The following is a 15,825-nucleotide window of genomic DNA, read 5'->3' as shown; positions in this document are numbered from 1 at the left end:
CTATGCTGTTGCAATGTTGAATTAAACAGGATAGTTACACTGTCACATTTTCATATATCTGTCTTTCTGATTACATTGAAATTTGCATAAATCTGAATGAAGTGGTAAAATGGTACACAGAGTCAACAAAGGGCATTTTCACCCTTCTGCTTAGACAGGGAATCTACGTACCTGCTTGCTAACCTTTCACTTCATTTCAGAATGCAACATAGCTGTGCAGCCAGTGAAAATGTATAATCTAGCGTTTGACACCTAAAAAGTAAACTCTTACTGTGTTTCTCTTGTGGGTTCATTTATATCTATTCATTTATAGCTATGCGAAGTAGGTGTAAAACACTATGTATTAACAGTGTCCTCGCTCATTGTTATAAATTACCTCTGATGGAGCATATGGTGTAGAGGAAGGCTTTCCAAAAGCTTGCCTAAATGAGAGAGATCTATCAGCATCAACACCAGTAAAAGCTCGGATTTAGACACTCTTTACAGAAACAATTTATCCCAGCAGTTTACCTGAATCTTAACAGATCACAACAGTCCCCCTTAAATAGAACTAGCTCTCTTTATATGCTATCACCTTGGATTCCGTTTAAAGTCACTGATTTGAAGACATTCTATACAAGAAAAGCATCCTATTTTGGAGCTTTAAAGAGTCTGAGATCTCAGAAAGAAGAACCATTATTTACTATCTGATGTGAAATTTGTCCCAAGTAATGTAAAACCTTCATATCTGTTAACATATGTTTTAACTACTTCTATCTCTGCTCTTTTACCACACAGGTTAGAATTTCATCATGGCCAAAGGAGAATCCAGGATCTTGGTTTAGTGAATTTAAGCGAGGCAAACTTGTAAGTTGTCACTGCAACATAACAGTCATTCACAAATCAAGTACACATTATCAGTGATCAAAAGATCCCAAGGAATTTTATAAATATTTAGATAAAGAAAAGACTTTTCAGACCCAGCCTTTTTGCTGTGAATATCAGAGCAGCTATATGGCCTCTTGCCACTGGACAGCAGGAGCCCGCTCTGTACTGCCCCACAATGATCCCAATGGTCACCTGCACATCTGCTGGTGAGGATCTGGCTTCTGGCAGACCACACCTCTCCACTAAACCTTAGTAAAGCAGCCAGAGCACAGATCCCCTGCCCCATTCTAGGTAACAGGAAATATACTGAGCACGCAAAGATGAGACTGCAGGCTGACATAACTTTGTAATTAACTAAAAACAGATTCCCAAAGAGATTCTGCTGGTTTACACTATATGGTAGGAAAATTCTCAGTCTTTATGATTAGAATGAAGCTAAAATATGTAGTTCTTCATCTTAAATATATTACCACAACATCAAAATCTATTTACTGAGTCATAGCTTTATTGAACTATAAAACACCATAAAATGTTATGTGTTCGTTGATTTTTTTTTATTAAGGACAGTTATGTGGTTCTTCTGTCAACAATAATTTTGTTTTGCATTTTAACAAAGGAAAAAGATAAATATTTATGTAACTGCTTATATTTTCCAGCTTTCCTATTTGGATGTTGAAGGCAATTCCATTAATATGGTCCAAATGACATTCCTTAAACTACTGAGTGCCTCTGCCAGACAAAATTTCACTTACAACTGTCATCAGTCTGTAGCTTGGCATGACGCATCGTCTGACAGCTATGACAAAGCACTAAGGTTCTTAGGATCAAATGATGAAGAAATGTCTTACGACAACAATCCTTACATCAAAGCCCTTCACGATGGCTGTGCAGTAAGTAGAGGTTCAGAAGTCTTTACAAAACCAACCTGTCCATTAAAGTAAAAACCAAACAAATTCATTTTTTCACAGCTTTCTTCTGAGAAAAGCTTTCTAAACATGTTTTAATAGACTGCCTTTTAGTAGATTGTTAACTACAGTACACTAGTCCCTTATTTAATTTTCATATATGTACCAAAACAAACCCAAACCATAAGCCAAGCAACAGAAATGGAACAAACCTGGCATGGATACAGGCTGTCAGCAGCAATGTGCTGCAACTACACTATCTGCTAGTATGAGCACAGTATAAAAGAACAGAAGCAAAAAAGGCATAATCTGGGGAGGCAACCCATCAGCAGAATGTATTTATACTCAAAATCAAGGCATACACAGACAGAATATTTAGTGAATATGGCAAAAACATGTATGAACTAAGCCATACATATATACCCAAATATAGTGAATTAGTTGCATAGTTTGACATGTGACTTTGTATTTCCTTTTCTCATTTTTTGGTAGCCAAAGCCAGGCAGTTTGTGGATTGTACCTATCAGAATAGTTTCTTAGCTTGGCTAAAATCCCCAGAGCCGTCCAAACATGGATCAGCTCTGACTACCTCTCCAGCAGGGTCTCTGTAAGCATAGCAACTGTTACCTCTTTTCAGAAATAGAATGGTTTGTACTGAACACTTTGAAACAAAGACATCAAAGGAGCAAGTGACAGTTGAAGCCTCATTAATTATTTTGGGGGTTGATATGGGAGCATTTTGAAAGCAGTTCCAGAGAAGTCAGTGATAGTGAATCAGAGACCTGAAAGTGCCAGGATGTACCTGGCTCTGAGACAGAGATGCAGCTCAGGTAGGTGCAGAGTTTCCTGCCCGCAGTAATGAGATTCTAATACATCACTGCTTCATGTCAGCCCTTCTGTATGTCCTGTATATTTATTTCACTTTTGTTATCCGTAGTGGGTGAGTGTAGAGCTCCAGAGAGAGATGGAAGTGATGTAGTGTATAACTCTACCACTAAACTGAGAACACACTTATCTGCCAACTTGGATGCTCATCTAAACTCCAACTCTGGCATAGCTGAAAGGGGTCTCAGCAAAGTACAAGGGACCTTCTGAAGAAAGTACAGTCCTGATAACTAACATGATGACTTGGGTGGCTAATATGCAGAGGAGGCAGAGAGCCTTTGTTACGAAGTAAGGGTGTGCCTTCAAACCTGCTTTCTAAGTGCATCAGTTGGCAGTCCTGTCAGACTACTACTTTCTTTCATGTCCAAACAGCTGCTGTGTATTTTGTGAGACAGTTACAGTCTTTCTTCTTAGAAGTAGATTTTTCTTCTGTCTTTCAGAACTAATTAGTGATTTTTTTCACAGGGAAGACGTGCACTGCTATGAGAATATTGTTATTATTTATTAAATACCGTAGATGTGAAATCAGAATTTTCTAAGAAACATTAAATGTCTTCAGTAATTTTTCATTTCTAGGCCTGTTTCAGAAAGTCAAAAAGCTATGGGCCGTTCTCTTTTTAAAAGCATTCCATATCATATTTTTAAAATAAAATCCTAAGAAAATATAAAATTTAGAATTTTTAATATCTGGTACATGAGTGGGCAATAATTTATAAATTCTACACTTCAGAGAAGCCTACGAAGATCTACAGTACATGCTTGCTGCTCTGATATATAACCATGTTTGCTTTTTTTGCTTGTTTTTTAACAGTCAAGAAAGGGCTATGCAAAGACGGTGGTCGAAATCAACACACCCAAAATAGACCAAGTGCCTATAGTTGATGTGATGATCAATGACTTTGGTGATCAGAACCAGAAGTTTGGATTTGAGGTCGGTCCTGTCTGCTTCCTTGGTTAAGCTTATGACAAAATCAGATCAACAAAAATGTTGCACTTTGGTGCTACCAACCCACTTAATGCCACATGCAAGTTTTGAATAAGGATGGCATAGAAAATATGTCTTGCTGTGTATGTATGTCTTATCTAGAAAGTAATTGTTGCCCTTGTAGGGCCAGAATCACATGACTTAAACTTATTTTGCAAAGATGCTGTGGCACAGACAGACAACATAGGGCTCACTTTAGGAACACCCCCCTTTGGATTCCTTTGGTGCTGTAAAAAAGCGAACAACATGGTGCTCCTTCCATCACAACAAAGAGGTGTTAAGAACGTGTTTAATAAACTGTAATTATTCTATGTACAGTACTATACTGTTATTTCTCTGTCCATTTCCAAAACTTGCATGTGTCTCTGAATTGCACCTGGCTCCTATTTTAGAATTACAAAACTACGTTGTCAGTACTGTGTATGTATTCTGAAAAAATAAAGCTGTAATTGCCAGTGAAGCCAATTCCATTTCTGATTAATAATAAAATCCCTTTGTATATATTGTTGTTGAAGAGCTTTGTTATTTGAAGTCACCAACAAAATTTAAGGTGGCAAACTGGAAGATCTTGAGCAGCACACTCAAACAACTCTTTTCTGCTGATATCACTCTGTGATGATGAATTTCAATAACCAAAGCACCTTCAAAGGTGCTGTGTTCCATGGTGCTATACCTCAGACTTTTTATTTTCTTCTCTAATTCCAGAATTTCATAAGATACATGTATATACCTAAAATAAACAAGTTTATATTTTTGGGTGGGGAAAATATGTAAGAAAAAAAACAACTTCCATGTAAGAGATCTGTTAAAAATCTGTGTGAAATAAATTAGTCACATGGCTTTCCTTTTTTTTAAATCTCATCTGAATTTTTTTCCATTCTGCTTATTTGGTCTGCATAAATATTAAAACTGGATTCTAAATGGTTATTTATGGATTTTTGCAGTGTTTACTTAGATGTTAATGTAAGCAATGATGGATGTTTGCTTCCTGAACTGGATACAAAAAGTTCCACAGAATGGTCCTATACAATATTTGCCCATCCCATTAATATGAATTCTTTTCTCCTGTTATTTCACCTGAAGGCCAGGGATGCAATATGTCTAGGTCATGTGATTCTACATAGTTGCTAAGCAACATACGAGGGGACTGCTTCCTACAGAGCTGTCTTTGACCCAAACTGTTAGAATTCGCTATTCAATTCTCAAAAAAATAACTGTTTGGCCTTCCCTCTGAACATTTTATTCAGGTAGTTGGAAGTAGGAATTACATTTTAGCTTTACAACACAAATCCTTTTGTAATTATTTTTCATAATATATGTAAGACTTGAAAAGAAATGTTTGTTTCTATTTCTTATAAATTGTTAAATTAAATAGTACTAGTTTCTGCTGGCTCATTTCCAACTGGTATTTTCTTATGCACGTTTATACATGTAAAAGTGAGATTTCAAAAGTCAACTTCTTGCTGTTCATATTTTCTTTTATTTTTGAACCAAAGTTTGTAACTGTCACCTCAAAGAGGAAAATACAAATTTTATTAATAAAATCAAGTCTTGTCTACCTGGATTGGTCATTCTCTTTTTTCAATGTCCAAAACTCACCCACTGTTATTACTGTAACTTCATTCTGCTTTCAGACCATCCAGACTCAAAAAAAAAAGAAATCTTACTACATGTCCTGGCAAGCACTGGGCAACAGCACTGGGAAAAGAAGTGTTAATAGAAAAGATGCTGATCTGGACATTGGCAGTATGCAGCAAGGCTGATAAATTCACATGCAGTTTGTATGGATTTGTAGCTGCAGCAGTCCACATAATACTATTGAACACAAAACAGGAAGCCGATATTGTTTCCCCAGACACTCTCTTAGAACCTACAACATCTGAGGGCTTCACAATCTCATGCTTATCCCTGTAGCATCCCATAAGGTAGGCAAATGACCTTATTTATTGATGGGAAATGGAAGACAAGAACTAGACCAAGACTTAGAAACTACAGGAACACAGAATTTCCAATACCTTGTTTTAGATAGTGGAACTAGAACTGGTGATGATGTATGTCACCTGAGGACTACTCCAAAACAGTTTATTTTTTTTTAACCTGCTAACTGTTCTTTATGAACTCTGTTTATGTCCACAATAGCTGTGAAAGCAGCTCCAATAAGTTTGGCAAAGGAGCAGCTACTTTCTGCTGCTCAGGTGGGCTAGATTAAGTTAGATGCTGAGCTGTTCAACCCTATCTAAAACAATCAGCACTTCTGGGTCAGGTACTTTAGGGTGAGTTAGGTAAAAAAATAAACATAGTTGTAATTCCGCAGAGTCAGGATTAGGCTGCAGGAGAACGGTGTTTCTAAGAGAGCAATGGTGTATGCAAGAAGCCAAACGCAGCTCTTTTCCAGTGTTAGTCAAATATCTTGCCAAGGTTCACGTTGTCAACATCCCAAAGGAGGAAATGAACTTGAGTCCGTCTTCTACAGCTCTCAGGCAAGGACTCATTGGATTTATTCTTTAGCCATTCTTAAGGCCTTAGCTAGGTACCTTACCATTTATCCTTGTCATGAGAGCAACTCACCACCACCAGTTACTCTAACTCCTCTTTGTCCGTTCTCTGTTTCAATGTGCTATTCTTGTTCTCCCAAAGTTTCTGATTAAAGGGGGAAAATTGCCATTAAATATTCTTGCCTTCAGGCAAAAATTATGCTATTTATTTTTCCCTCAAGAGAAGTCACATATTATGAATGTTTTAAAAAAAAAAAAAAAAAAAAAAACACAAAACAAAAAAAACCAAACCACTTCAGAATGGAGAGAAATTTCACATCAAAACTCACACATTAGTCTTTATGAAATAAACTTCAGATTTTGTAGTCAAATCTTACTAGTCATAAAAACACAAAACCTCAGATTCATCATATGCTGTTATAAAAAAAAAATCACCCACTCCAAAACTATGCAAGCTGAATTCCTTACTCAACCAAGCCCATAGGAAAACAAGGATCAATATTTTTCTCACCACAAAGTAAAAAGTCTGTGTAATCACAAAAAAGATTGAAATTTTTATATGACATCTGGATTTAACCTCTGAAACTTACAAAATATAACTTGGATGTTCTGTGATCTTGAGGTTTCACCCTAATTCAGAGTGGTCTGGACAGTTTTTCTAGACGTTTGCTTCGAGCTTCTCTCTAAACAGAAAAGCCGTACTAGAGATGGTATATGGTTTCGTCACTGCACATACAGATGTTGCTGTCATCTTACATGGAAATGGAGTAAGTAGGGACATAGCAAACACAAGCCAACAAATGAGGCAATGTTCTGTCCAGAATAACATGGGCATACAATTGAGATTTAAATGACAAGTTATGACTATAGAGGGCCTACGACTATAAACTGTCCTCTGTGTGTAGGTGTAGAGTTTCTTCTCTCTCTTTCCTCTTTCTAATCCAGGATAGGGCAATATCACATCATCATGACTGGCACATTTCTTGGAAAACTTCATAAAATGCAATGAAGATTTTTTTTTCAGTGTAAGTGGGCAGTCATTATGGCTAACGTCAACAGTCACCTTGTGACACAAAAAGCTACCATCTGTTTCACAAAATAAGCACAGTTATTTCCTTAATTTTCTTCCCCTTGGGAATAGCTTTGTTAATTTTAGAATGAAGCTTCACATGCTAATGACTGGCAGGAGATGCCTTAATAGCAATTGATTTTCTATTACAAGCACACTCATTCTTCTTTGAATGAGCATGTTCTGTTGTACACGCACTAAAAATAACTTGAAAATGACAGACGGGATATTAAATGTCATGTCTATTATATTTACCTGGAAAGGTGTCTTATTTGTGTTCCTTTTCTAGACACATAAATTATCAAAGAGGCTCATTGTTAATTTAGTAAAAAGCAATGCCAAGATTATTGCAAAGGAGTAGACTGCTCTAGAGCCATTTATTCATTTTGTTTTCAATAAGGACATCGAAGATTATTACAGTGAAGAAGGCTGCAAGTATACAGATATTCAGACATGCTGCTCTAGCCAAAATCAGGCTTGTTTTATTCTCAGCTACATGAACGAAGGCTCTGTTCTAACGAGAGAGGATGGAACCAACGCCTACAGTGCTACCATGGACATGCTTTGTCTAGGTTCTAGCAGATGCTTTGCCAGACCTTGACTTTGTTTACAGTTTCTCAAGGGTGGAGAAGTGATCTCCATCAAAACACATCTAACTTCAGTAATACAGACAGGAGTTGCTAAGAATTCAGCAGTGGCACTAGGATCTTAGTGTCTTCTCTGCTCCCTGGTATGATCTAAGAAATCATTTTTTTAACATCAAACAGACAACATAGCTAAAACTTGCTGAAGCATAAAAGAACTCCAGCTTGCACAGTGATTAAAATGCGGATGAAAATTAAAACTCAGTCTATCCAATATGCTGCTATTACATTATACACTACTAAAACATTATTTATATAAATAGGAGATGACCAAGGGCCCAGCCAGTGGATTATGATAAAATCCACAAATAAGAAGTCAATGCTTCTGCTTTCTCTTTCTTACTTGATGGTGCCAGTTGTTCTGTTCAACTCGAGTTTACTCGCCAGGAAAAACCTTGAGCCTGTTACCTGATTTCCTTTCATTGTCATTTGGTAATTTGCATTTTGGTGGATGATGCTGACTACTTGATTGCCTTTCAATGTCTAGTATACATTTAATGAGCTATTACAATTTAATAGTAGCAGTAGTTTTCAATTTCCTGATTGTCAGCCATTCTACACCCAAGTGACTAACGTTATTGCTTTTCCTCATACTCAGCTGGTATTTTCAGAGCAACATAAGGCTCAGCAAGGATAATCACTCAACCTCCTTTATGATTTTAAAACAAAAAACATCTGCCACAAACAGTGTCAATAATCCCTCAACAGATAACAAGAAAATGGGAAATTAATCACTTTCCAAATGATACAGTAAGCAGAATAGCTGATGGCACATTCATCATCATTTCTTCTTCTGTGTACATTAAAGATTGGATGTAAGTACCTGCCAGAGTTCTTTTAACAGCTTGCAAAACCATCTTCTAATTTTGTACTCTGGCCTTCGCTTTATGCCTTAAATGGTGGGCTGTAAAATTATTTGCAAGAAGAAAACCAAATTAATTCTTCTCTGGCCCCAGAAGTTCTCTGAACTGGATCTTCTGCTGTGTTTTCACTATAGTGAGGATGTAATGTGTAATTAAAAGAACCTTTCCAAGTGCACAGTGCTGGGACAACAAGGCTGCCCAGAGTCCCAAGGTCATCCTAATGACCAGGAATGAACACAGAAGCCTCCCAACTCAGTTCCCATCTCACCCTGGAATACCTCATAGCCAGAGATCTTGAAAACGGCCACAGCACACCACGTTGCTGCAGGAACACTAGGCCACAGGGTTGTGTGGTCTGCGGACACCCAGCCTGCAAGCTCTGTAGTTCTTAGCACAAGTAAAAAGTAAACATAGCTAGTGCAGAACCATAAACATAGCTAAAGCAGATCCATAAACCTGTCTTTTCAAATGAAAAATATTAACTAAACATTGAAATTGTGAACTGAACTCAGGATCTGATTAACGAGTAACAACAACAACATTCCAATAAAATTAGTGTTTCTGAAACGGAGATACTAATTTGTTATTTGTTAATTTACTTGGAATCTTACACAGAAAGCCCAGCGAAGTCAGCTAGGGTATTATCCCTGACCTGAATGACTTCTAGAGCGGCACTGTTTATCACACATAACGTACGTTAAGTGAAGGAGAAGTGTAGAATTTGAATTAAGTTATTTTTATTGACATAAAAACTTCTTTTGTCAAATATTAACAAAAAAAATAGGTAAGGGTTTATATTCTATTCATACAGTCTCTTAAGCCTATGCCTTTTTTTATTAGAGTATCAATGGCAGCTCAGGTGAGAAAGTAGCAGAGATACTTTGGTCCTGTTGCCCAAATTGGCTCACAAGACAACCCAGCACAATGCAAAGGCTCTGGAGAATGCATAAATATATAATCTTCATACCATTCACTATTCAGTAATTTTCTGATTTAGACATATAGGGATCACTTATCCCTTTGTTATTCCTCAGAAGGATTTTAGAAATATCCACTTTGCTGTAGGCATGCAGACTTGCTCAATGCACAGATATTAAGATCAAAGTTTTTTACTTTCAGAGAAGGACAAAAATGGAATTTTAGTGCATAAAAAATTTCCACAGCACTGCCATTTCTAAATAGAACAAAGTATGCTTCTCCTGCTTGCCTCTCCCCTTTTTTTTGTGATGTTTCCATTTGAAATTATTAGGTGTTTTTCTTCAAAATGACTGAAAATATTTGACTGGCAGGGGGAAAGTCCACTGGTATCCACACTGTGATTGTTTCCCTGTGTGCTGGGGGACAGGAGATGAGTACAATACTGACAGCTGAATAAAGGCATCTCTCTAAAAGAAAGGCACAATAAAACCAAGCAGAAATAGTTCTTAGCATACAACAGAAAGGAGAAAACTGTAGGGGAAAAAAGGAAATAAGGAGGCAGTGGAGAAACACATGGGAAAAGGATGATGGGAGCAGAACTTGGCTCCCTCCTCTCCTCAACCCAAGGCAGAGGGGTGAGAAATCTTTATGTCCCAGTCTGGGAGCATCCCATGTGATCGCTGGTATACAGCGGTGGTCAAGGCTTGTTTCTCATAGTCATTGCAAAGTGGGGGGGTTCACCACCCCCGTAGTTAGGAGGCAGCAGCAAAACTGGTTTATAAAAACAGCACCTAAAAAGAGCAGCAAACACTGCAGGGCTCTGTGGGGAAAATGGTGCCACTAATACCTGCAGCACTGGCTGCAGCCACATCCCTGTCCCTTGCCCTCCCTCCCCTACCTTCCCAAGCACACCTCTGTCTTAAACAGACATTCCTGAAGTTGCTTCCTCTGCAGGAGCTCTGTTCTCATGGAGCAGCCACATTTTATTGTGGCACTGAAAAGTATAGGACATCTGTAAAGGGGGACAAGAGGCTTAACTTTTAAGGTCAGGTACTTGAAGGAGGGAGAAAGGATGATGGGGGAGGGTGAGCAGGCTGGGAAATCAATATACGGCCACATTAATATGCTGCAAGACTCACAAAACATAAAGCCTGCCAGGGCCATCCAGAGAGACTGCCATTAGGGCAATCCAGATTAGGAACAGGCAATGACAAGGGCTGCACAATTTCTGTGTCCTTTTCCTAGCACTGAGAAGCACATGGGTCATGCAGTGCTACAGTCCTCCTGAGGACTGTCCCTGCAACAAAAATGAGATGAAAACAATAGGGAGATCAGTTCACATTGACAAGTTGGTTTATCTCATTTTCTAAACATACTAACCTCAAAACAAAACCATAGTATCTCGGGGAACCATTCAAACTAGTATCACATCTTTCCATGACAATTTTCCTGGAGAAAGCAATAAAAAAACTAAAAAAAGGACAGTATACATGAACTGATGATACCTGAAAAAAATTCCTGATTAAATACTTGACTATTTCAAGGTTTTGCATGTGTGCATTCATTTCTCACGTTTTGCATAATTTTTCTGATGACTGTATGCACAAGTGTACCATGTAGAAACAGCAGCTAGCCACTGTGATTACTCATTAAATTTAATGAGTAGGTTAGAATTATCTACTATAAAACTAAGATGAAAGCAAAATCACAATTTTGAAAGCCAACTAAGGGCTGAAACATATGCAAGCACAGTTAGTTAATACCCTCTAAATATGCACAACGATAAATACTTCATATAGATACACAGCAAATTTGGATGCACCTTACCCAAGTGGAACTCAGCTGTGATGATGTATGAAATGATACATTTAACTCTAATGAGACGCATAACTCAGAAGAAGCAAAACACTGACGTACTTAAGGACTCTCTTGCAATACTGGAATATTTTCATTCCACAGATAGTGATAACCAGATAGCATCCATCCCTTTTCTGTTTAAACACAATGAAGGAATAGAAGAATGAAGGAATAGAGAGCTTGATGTGTGCTTTCAAGTCTCCGTAAATAAACGCGCGCCAACTGCCACCCACGGAGGACAGGGCTGTTAACAAGGCAAAAGAGCAGGAAAGGGTAAAGCCCAGGGCCCGCAAACACTATGCACGTGATAACAGAGTACTACAAAGGAAAAGAAAGATGACAATTGAGGAAATACACTAAAACCCTCTTTTAACAGGCAGAAGTAAGGACGCTTACTTGGACGGTTTTTCTAAGCAAAACTTCCACCCCTACCAAGGGGGAGTTTGCGTTGAAACTGGCAGAGAGGGTTCATTGTGGGCGAAGCAGCCGCTTGCCCTGGTTCGGCTCCGGCGGGCAGGAAGAGGCAGGGCTAGTGCCAGCCGCCTGGGCGGGCTCGCAGCCGCCTGCCCCAGGCACTCGGCGCCCCCCACCCACGCCCCAGGCCGGAGCTCGGCACCGCGGAGGGAGCGCAGGGCGCTCTGGTGAGCCCACAGCTGAGAGAACAGCAAGCCCGAAACGAGCGGGGTGAAGCGCCTGCAGAAGACTCTGTACGTAGGGAAAAGCCTGAACCCCACCGCCGGCCGTTTCCCCCCGGCAGGCAGCCGAGGGGAGCGGGGGTTCAGAGCGATCCCTCCCCCCTCATCGACTGCCGGGCCGGGCCGTCAGGCAGGGGCGGGGCGGGCGCCGTTAGCCGCGACCGTTAGGACCGTTAGCCGCGGCACCTGTCGGCGCAGCGACAGGGCCTGTGGGCCTGTCGTGTTACCCGCCGCTTCACGGGAGGGGGCTGAGCTCCGTCCCATTAAGAACGTACCAGTCGCAGAGCTTCAGATTTTTATATATCTCTGCATGTGGAAGAGGTAGATTCAAGTTTAGTTATACCTCTGCGGAGGCATAAGTAAGGTAACAACAACAACAACAAAAATCCAAACCTTGCCTTCTCCTTCAGACAGGTGGACCCATGGCATGGCCTCTGACTCCCAGTGCATGGTGCAGGGAGTTCAGTGCCACCTCCCACTCACCTGTGTTTTCTCCCCTGTTGTGCCATGCAAACGCTTCCCATGAGTTAGCACCGATATGAGGATTATTCTCTGAAAAGATGGAGGTATGCAACCTAACACAAGAAACGTTTTTAGAGAGTAAAGGGAAGATAAGGTGTTATTTGTTTTCTTTACCTAGGTGTTTTCTGTGGTAGAAAGGGCTTCACAGTTCTGCAACACCTGAGTAGCTGTGGGACTTCTGACAGCAGGTACGCAAACGCTAACAATATTTAAACAACTCTATAAACTAACTAGGGGTTTGTGTCATTAGTTTCGAAACACCACTTAGAGAGTTTTTACACTGAAAACTCTTCCATTGAGACATGAGTCATATTAAGCAGCTTTGTGGTGGATGTGGCAGCTCCTCTTTCATGTAATCTCTTCTGCTGAAAGCTTTGATTGAAAACTTAAGCCACATTCAGGGTTTTGTGGTTCAGCCTGGGAGCTTCCTTCAGTAAACTCATTCCTGAATTAATTGCTGCTGGAGCTCATCACCCATAATGATGTTTCAGAATCTTTCCCTTATTATCTTCATCTGCCAGGTTAAATTCATCTTTTTGACGTGATGCCCATTAAACAGTGTAAAAGAAAAATACAAGCTTCATTACTCGAAAGGGTAGAAGAAGCGCACAGTGCAATTACTGTCCACAGGTCTGCTTTTGCACTTGCTGAAATCAAATGACATTTCATTGCAACTTTTAAGAGTTGAAAATAAGGAATCCTCTTGTCCACAGTCCATCACCTTTAAGGACCATGGCAAGGATTCGTCTACATTCACAGTTTTACCATGTTTCTATGTAATGTACAACAAAGTAAGAGACCTGCACAGGTCCTACACATAGGCAAGCAGCAAATTAGCAGTTGTGGTTCAGGCTGGCCTCTCTTCCCCTCAGTTCTTTTTAGCTATGAATTGTCTTGGGCTGAGGGTGTCGTAGGCAAAGAAATTGAATGATAATTGTTGTTCAAAGTATTCGGCTGCCAGACAGGCAGGTGGGGATTGTAAATTAAAACATTCCTGAGCAGCGAAGAACTCCAGACCATGGTAATTCTTAAATTAACACAGTGGCAAACCATGCATTCTCCTTATTACCGCTGTTTCTATCTGGGTTGCAAAAAAAAGTCTTACCCTTAATGAACTAGGATCCAGTTATACAGGAAATGCAAAAACATTTGAAACACCTAGGTATGAAAGGAGAGAAAGGTTAAGATAGTTTTGAGCTGTATCCCTCCTGAAAATAAATGCAAATTCTTCATCTGTTAGATGTCCTCAAAACATATGGAAAAAATACACGAAAAGGAAAAAAAGCACCTTAATTTTCTGTGTATGCTTTTATGAAAACATTGTTGAATTCAAAAATATCGCTTGTACAGTAAATATAAAGCTTGATGTATCTTAGAGGTCACCAAAAGTTTTAAAGTTAATCCAAATAAACTGTTTCAGTAGGCTTAGGTCTTTCTTGCACATGGGTGACATACATTTTTCAGCTTATTAAAAGCTTTTAGTTGATGCATGGAAAAAATATCCATTCAGTCAAGAACTTATCATAAACATATGCCAGTATAAAACATATAAAAGATACTTTTACAGAAGTGACTCATATTAATATAAAAGCTTATATAAAGATAAAAATACATTGACTCTTCACTGTGGTGATATCAACTCCTTATAAAGACTTGTGGTCTAATTTCATATCATTTCCGTGTTTTGTGATGGGATCAAACCAAGACTGCAGAGATCTACTGAAGGCTGATACCAGGGTAAGTGAAAGGGGAATCAGAGTCATTCTGCTTATTCTGACTGCTATTATATATAACGCGATCAGTACCTTGACAGATGCTAAGAAGAATCATTTTGCTGATTGACTTCAGACCTAAGGCTGTGGGCAATCAAAGAAAATATGAACATCTGGCTGAGCTTTTGATTGCCATGCTCACTGATATAGTGCACCCAAATAAGCAACAATTAGTCAGTACAGCTTGTGTCAAAAGACCCATCAAGTTAATTCAAATTAAGTCAGGATAAATTGAATCCAATTGGCATTCATGCATATTTGTATGCATAGTTTAAATAAGCTTCTTCCACACTACATTATCCTTTATTTACAAGCAAAATACATGCAAAGGTTTGTGGTTTAACTAAATATTTTCAAAAACTTTTTGACTTCTTAAAGCCAAACTTCTGGGAAAAATCTGTGTTCTTTCGAAGGGCATTTCCAGACTCATAAAGATAAAAATTTGTTTGCGTTCTCAAGTTCATAATTCTCACTTGCTAATAAATTTTGTAAATTTGGAGAAGCTGTTTATCAGCATTTAGTCAGTAACATTACAACAATAACTACTGGTATTTGGGTAAACTTAATAGGTAAGAAGGTGGTCAAGGTAACCACTAGAGTGTAGTAAGAAAGGAAAATCCTAAAACTGAAGACTAATTTCCTCATGTTTTCACTTGATTCTGAGTGTAGAACCCTGGGAACATTAATTTTCTTTCAAAAAAACTAGCATTCCTTTTTGGATTCTACTTATGGCAAGAGTAAGTTAGGTTGCATGAGAACCTCAGATTAAAACTAATCAAAGACAAAACTGAAGTTGTGTGCTTGACATTATAAAAAGAGATATTTAGAAAAAGAAAGTCAATTTGACTTTTTAAAATCTAAGTCCTTGCAGAAAATTAATTTTATTCTTTGCTTGACAGATATAGATACCATTGTTTCCAACTTAACCTTTTAAAATTTTATTTATAACTTTGGAAATCTGTTGGTGGAAATCTGTTGTTGCTAGCAAAATAGTGACAGACTCTCTGGCTGAGGTGCTATCAGTGTTCAACTAGAGTGAAATTTACTGTAATTTTACCTAAATCTCAATTAACTCAATCTGACCTGATTCTAAAATCCTATTTCAAAATCCCAGGAATTGTTCTGTAGCACAATTCAGATGTGTTCGCCTAAAGCCTAATGCAAAACAGTGTTTCTCACACTACGTGATGGGAAAGGGTCACACACAGCCCCAGCTGCAGCATTGCTTGGGGGGTGGGTACCTCGCTCTGCCTGTGGCAGGGCTGTGCTGGGAATATTTAAAATGCAGATACAACAGAGGAAGGACGGTGTCAGAGGAGAAGGTTGGTTGAGTCAGTCTGGAAGCATG

At 38.9% G+C, this 15,825-nt stretch overlaps 1 protein-coding gene across 4 annotated transcripts in view; it reads left to right on the top strand.

Annotated features, from left to right (window-relative positions):
- COL11A1 (collagen type XI alpha 1 chain) overlaps positions 1-5,142 on the top strand; it is a 159,762-nt gene extending 154,620 nt beyond the window's left edge. For all 4 annotated transcript variants that reach the window (XM_063344364.1, XM_063344362.1, XM_063344363.1 and 1 more), the window contains 3 exons: positions 778-846; positions 1,524-1,757; positions 3,469-5,142. In XM_063344364.1, coding sequence (XP_063200434.1) covers positions 778-846; positions 1,524-1,757; positions 3,469-3,615 — 450 coding nt within the window. In that variant the 3' untranslated portion in view covers positions 3,616-5,142. The remainder of the gene's footprint in view (positions 1-777; positions 847-1,523; positions 1,758-3,468) is intronic.
- The last annotated feature ends 10,683 nt before the right edge of the window (positions 5,143-15,825 follow it).

The sequence above is a fragment of the Chroicocephalus ridibundus genome, chromosome 8, assembly GCF_963924245.1.
Source record: "Chroicocephalus ridibundus chromosome 8, bChrRid1.1, whole genome shotgun sequence".
Taxonomy (NCBI): domain Eukaryota; kingdom Metazoa; phylum Chordata; class Aves; order Charadriiformes; family Laridae; genus Chroicocephalus; species Chroicocephalus ridibundus.
The sequence above is the reverse complement of the archived record's forward strand: the minus strand, read 5'-3'. Positions and strand labels throughout refer to the sequence as shown.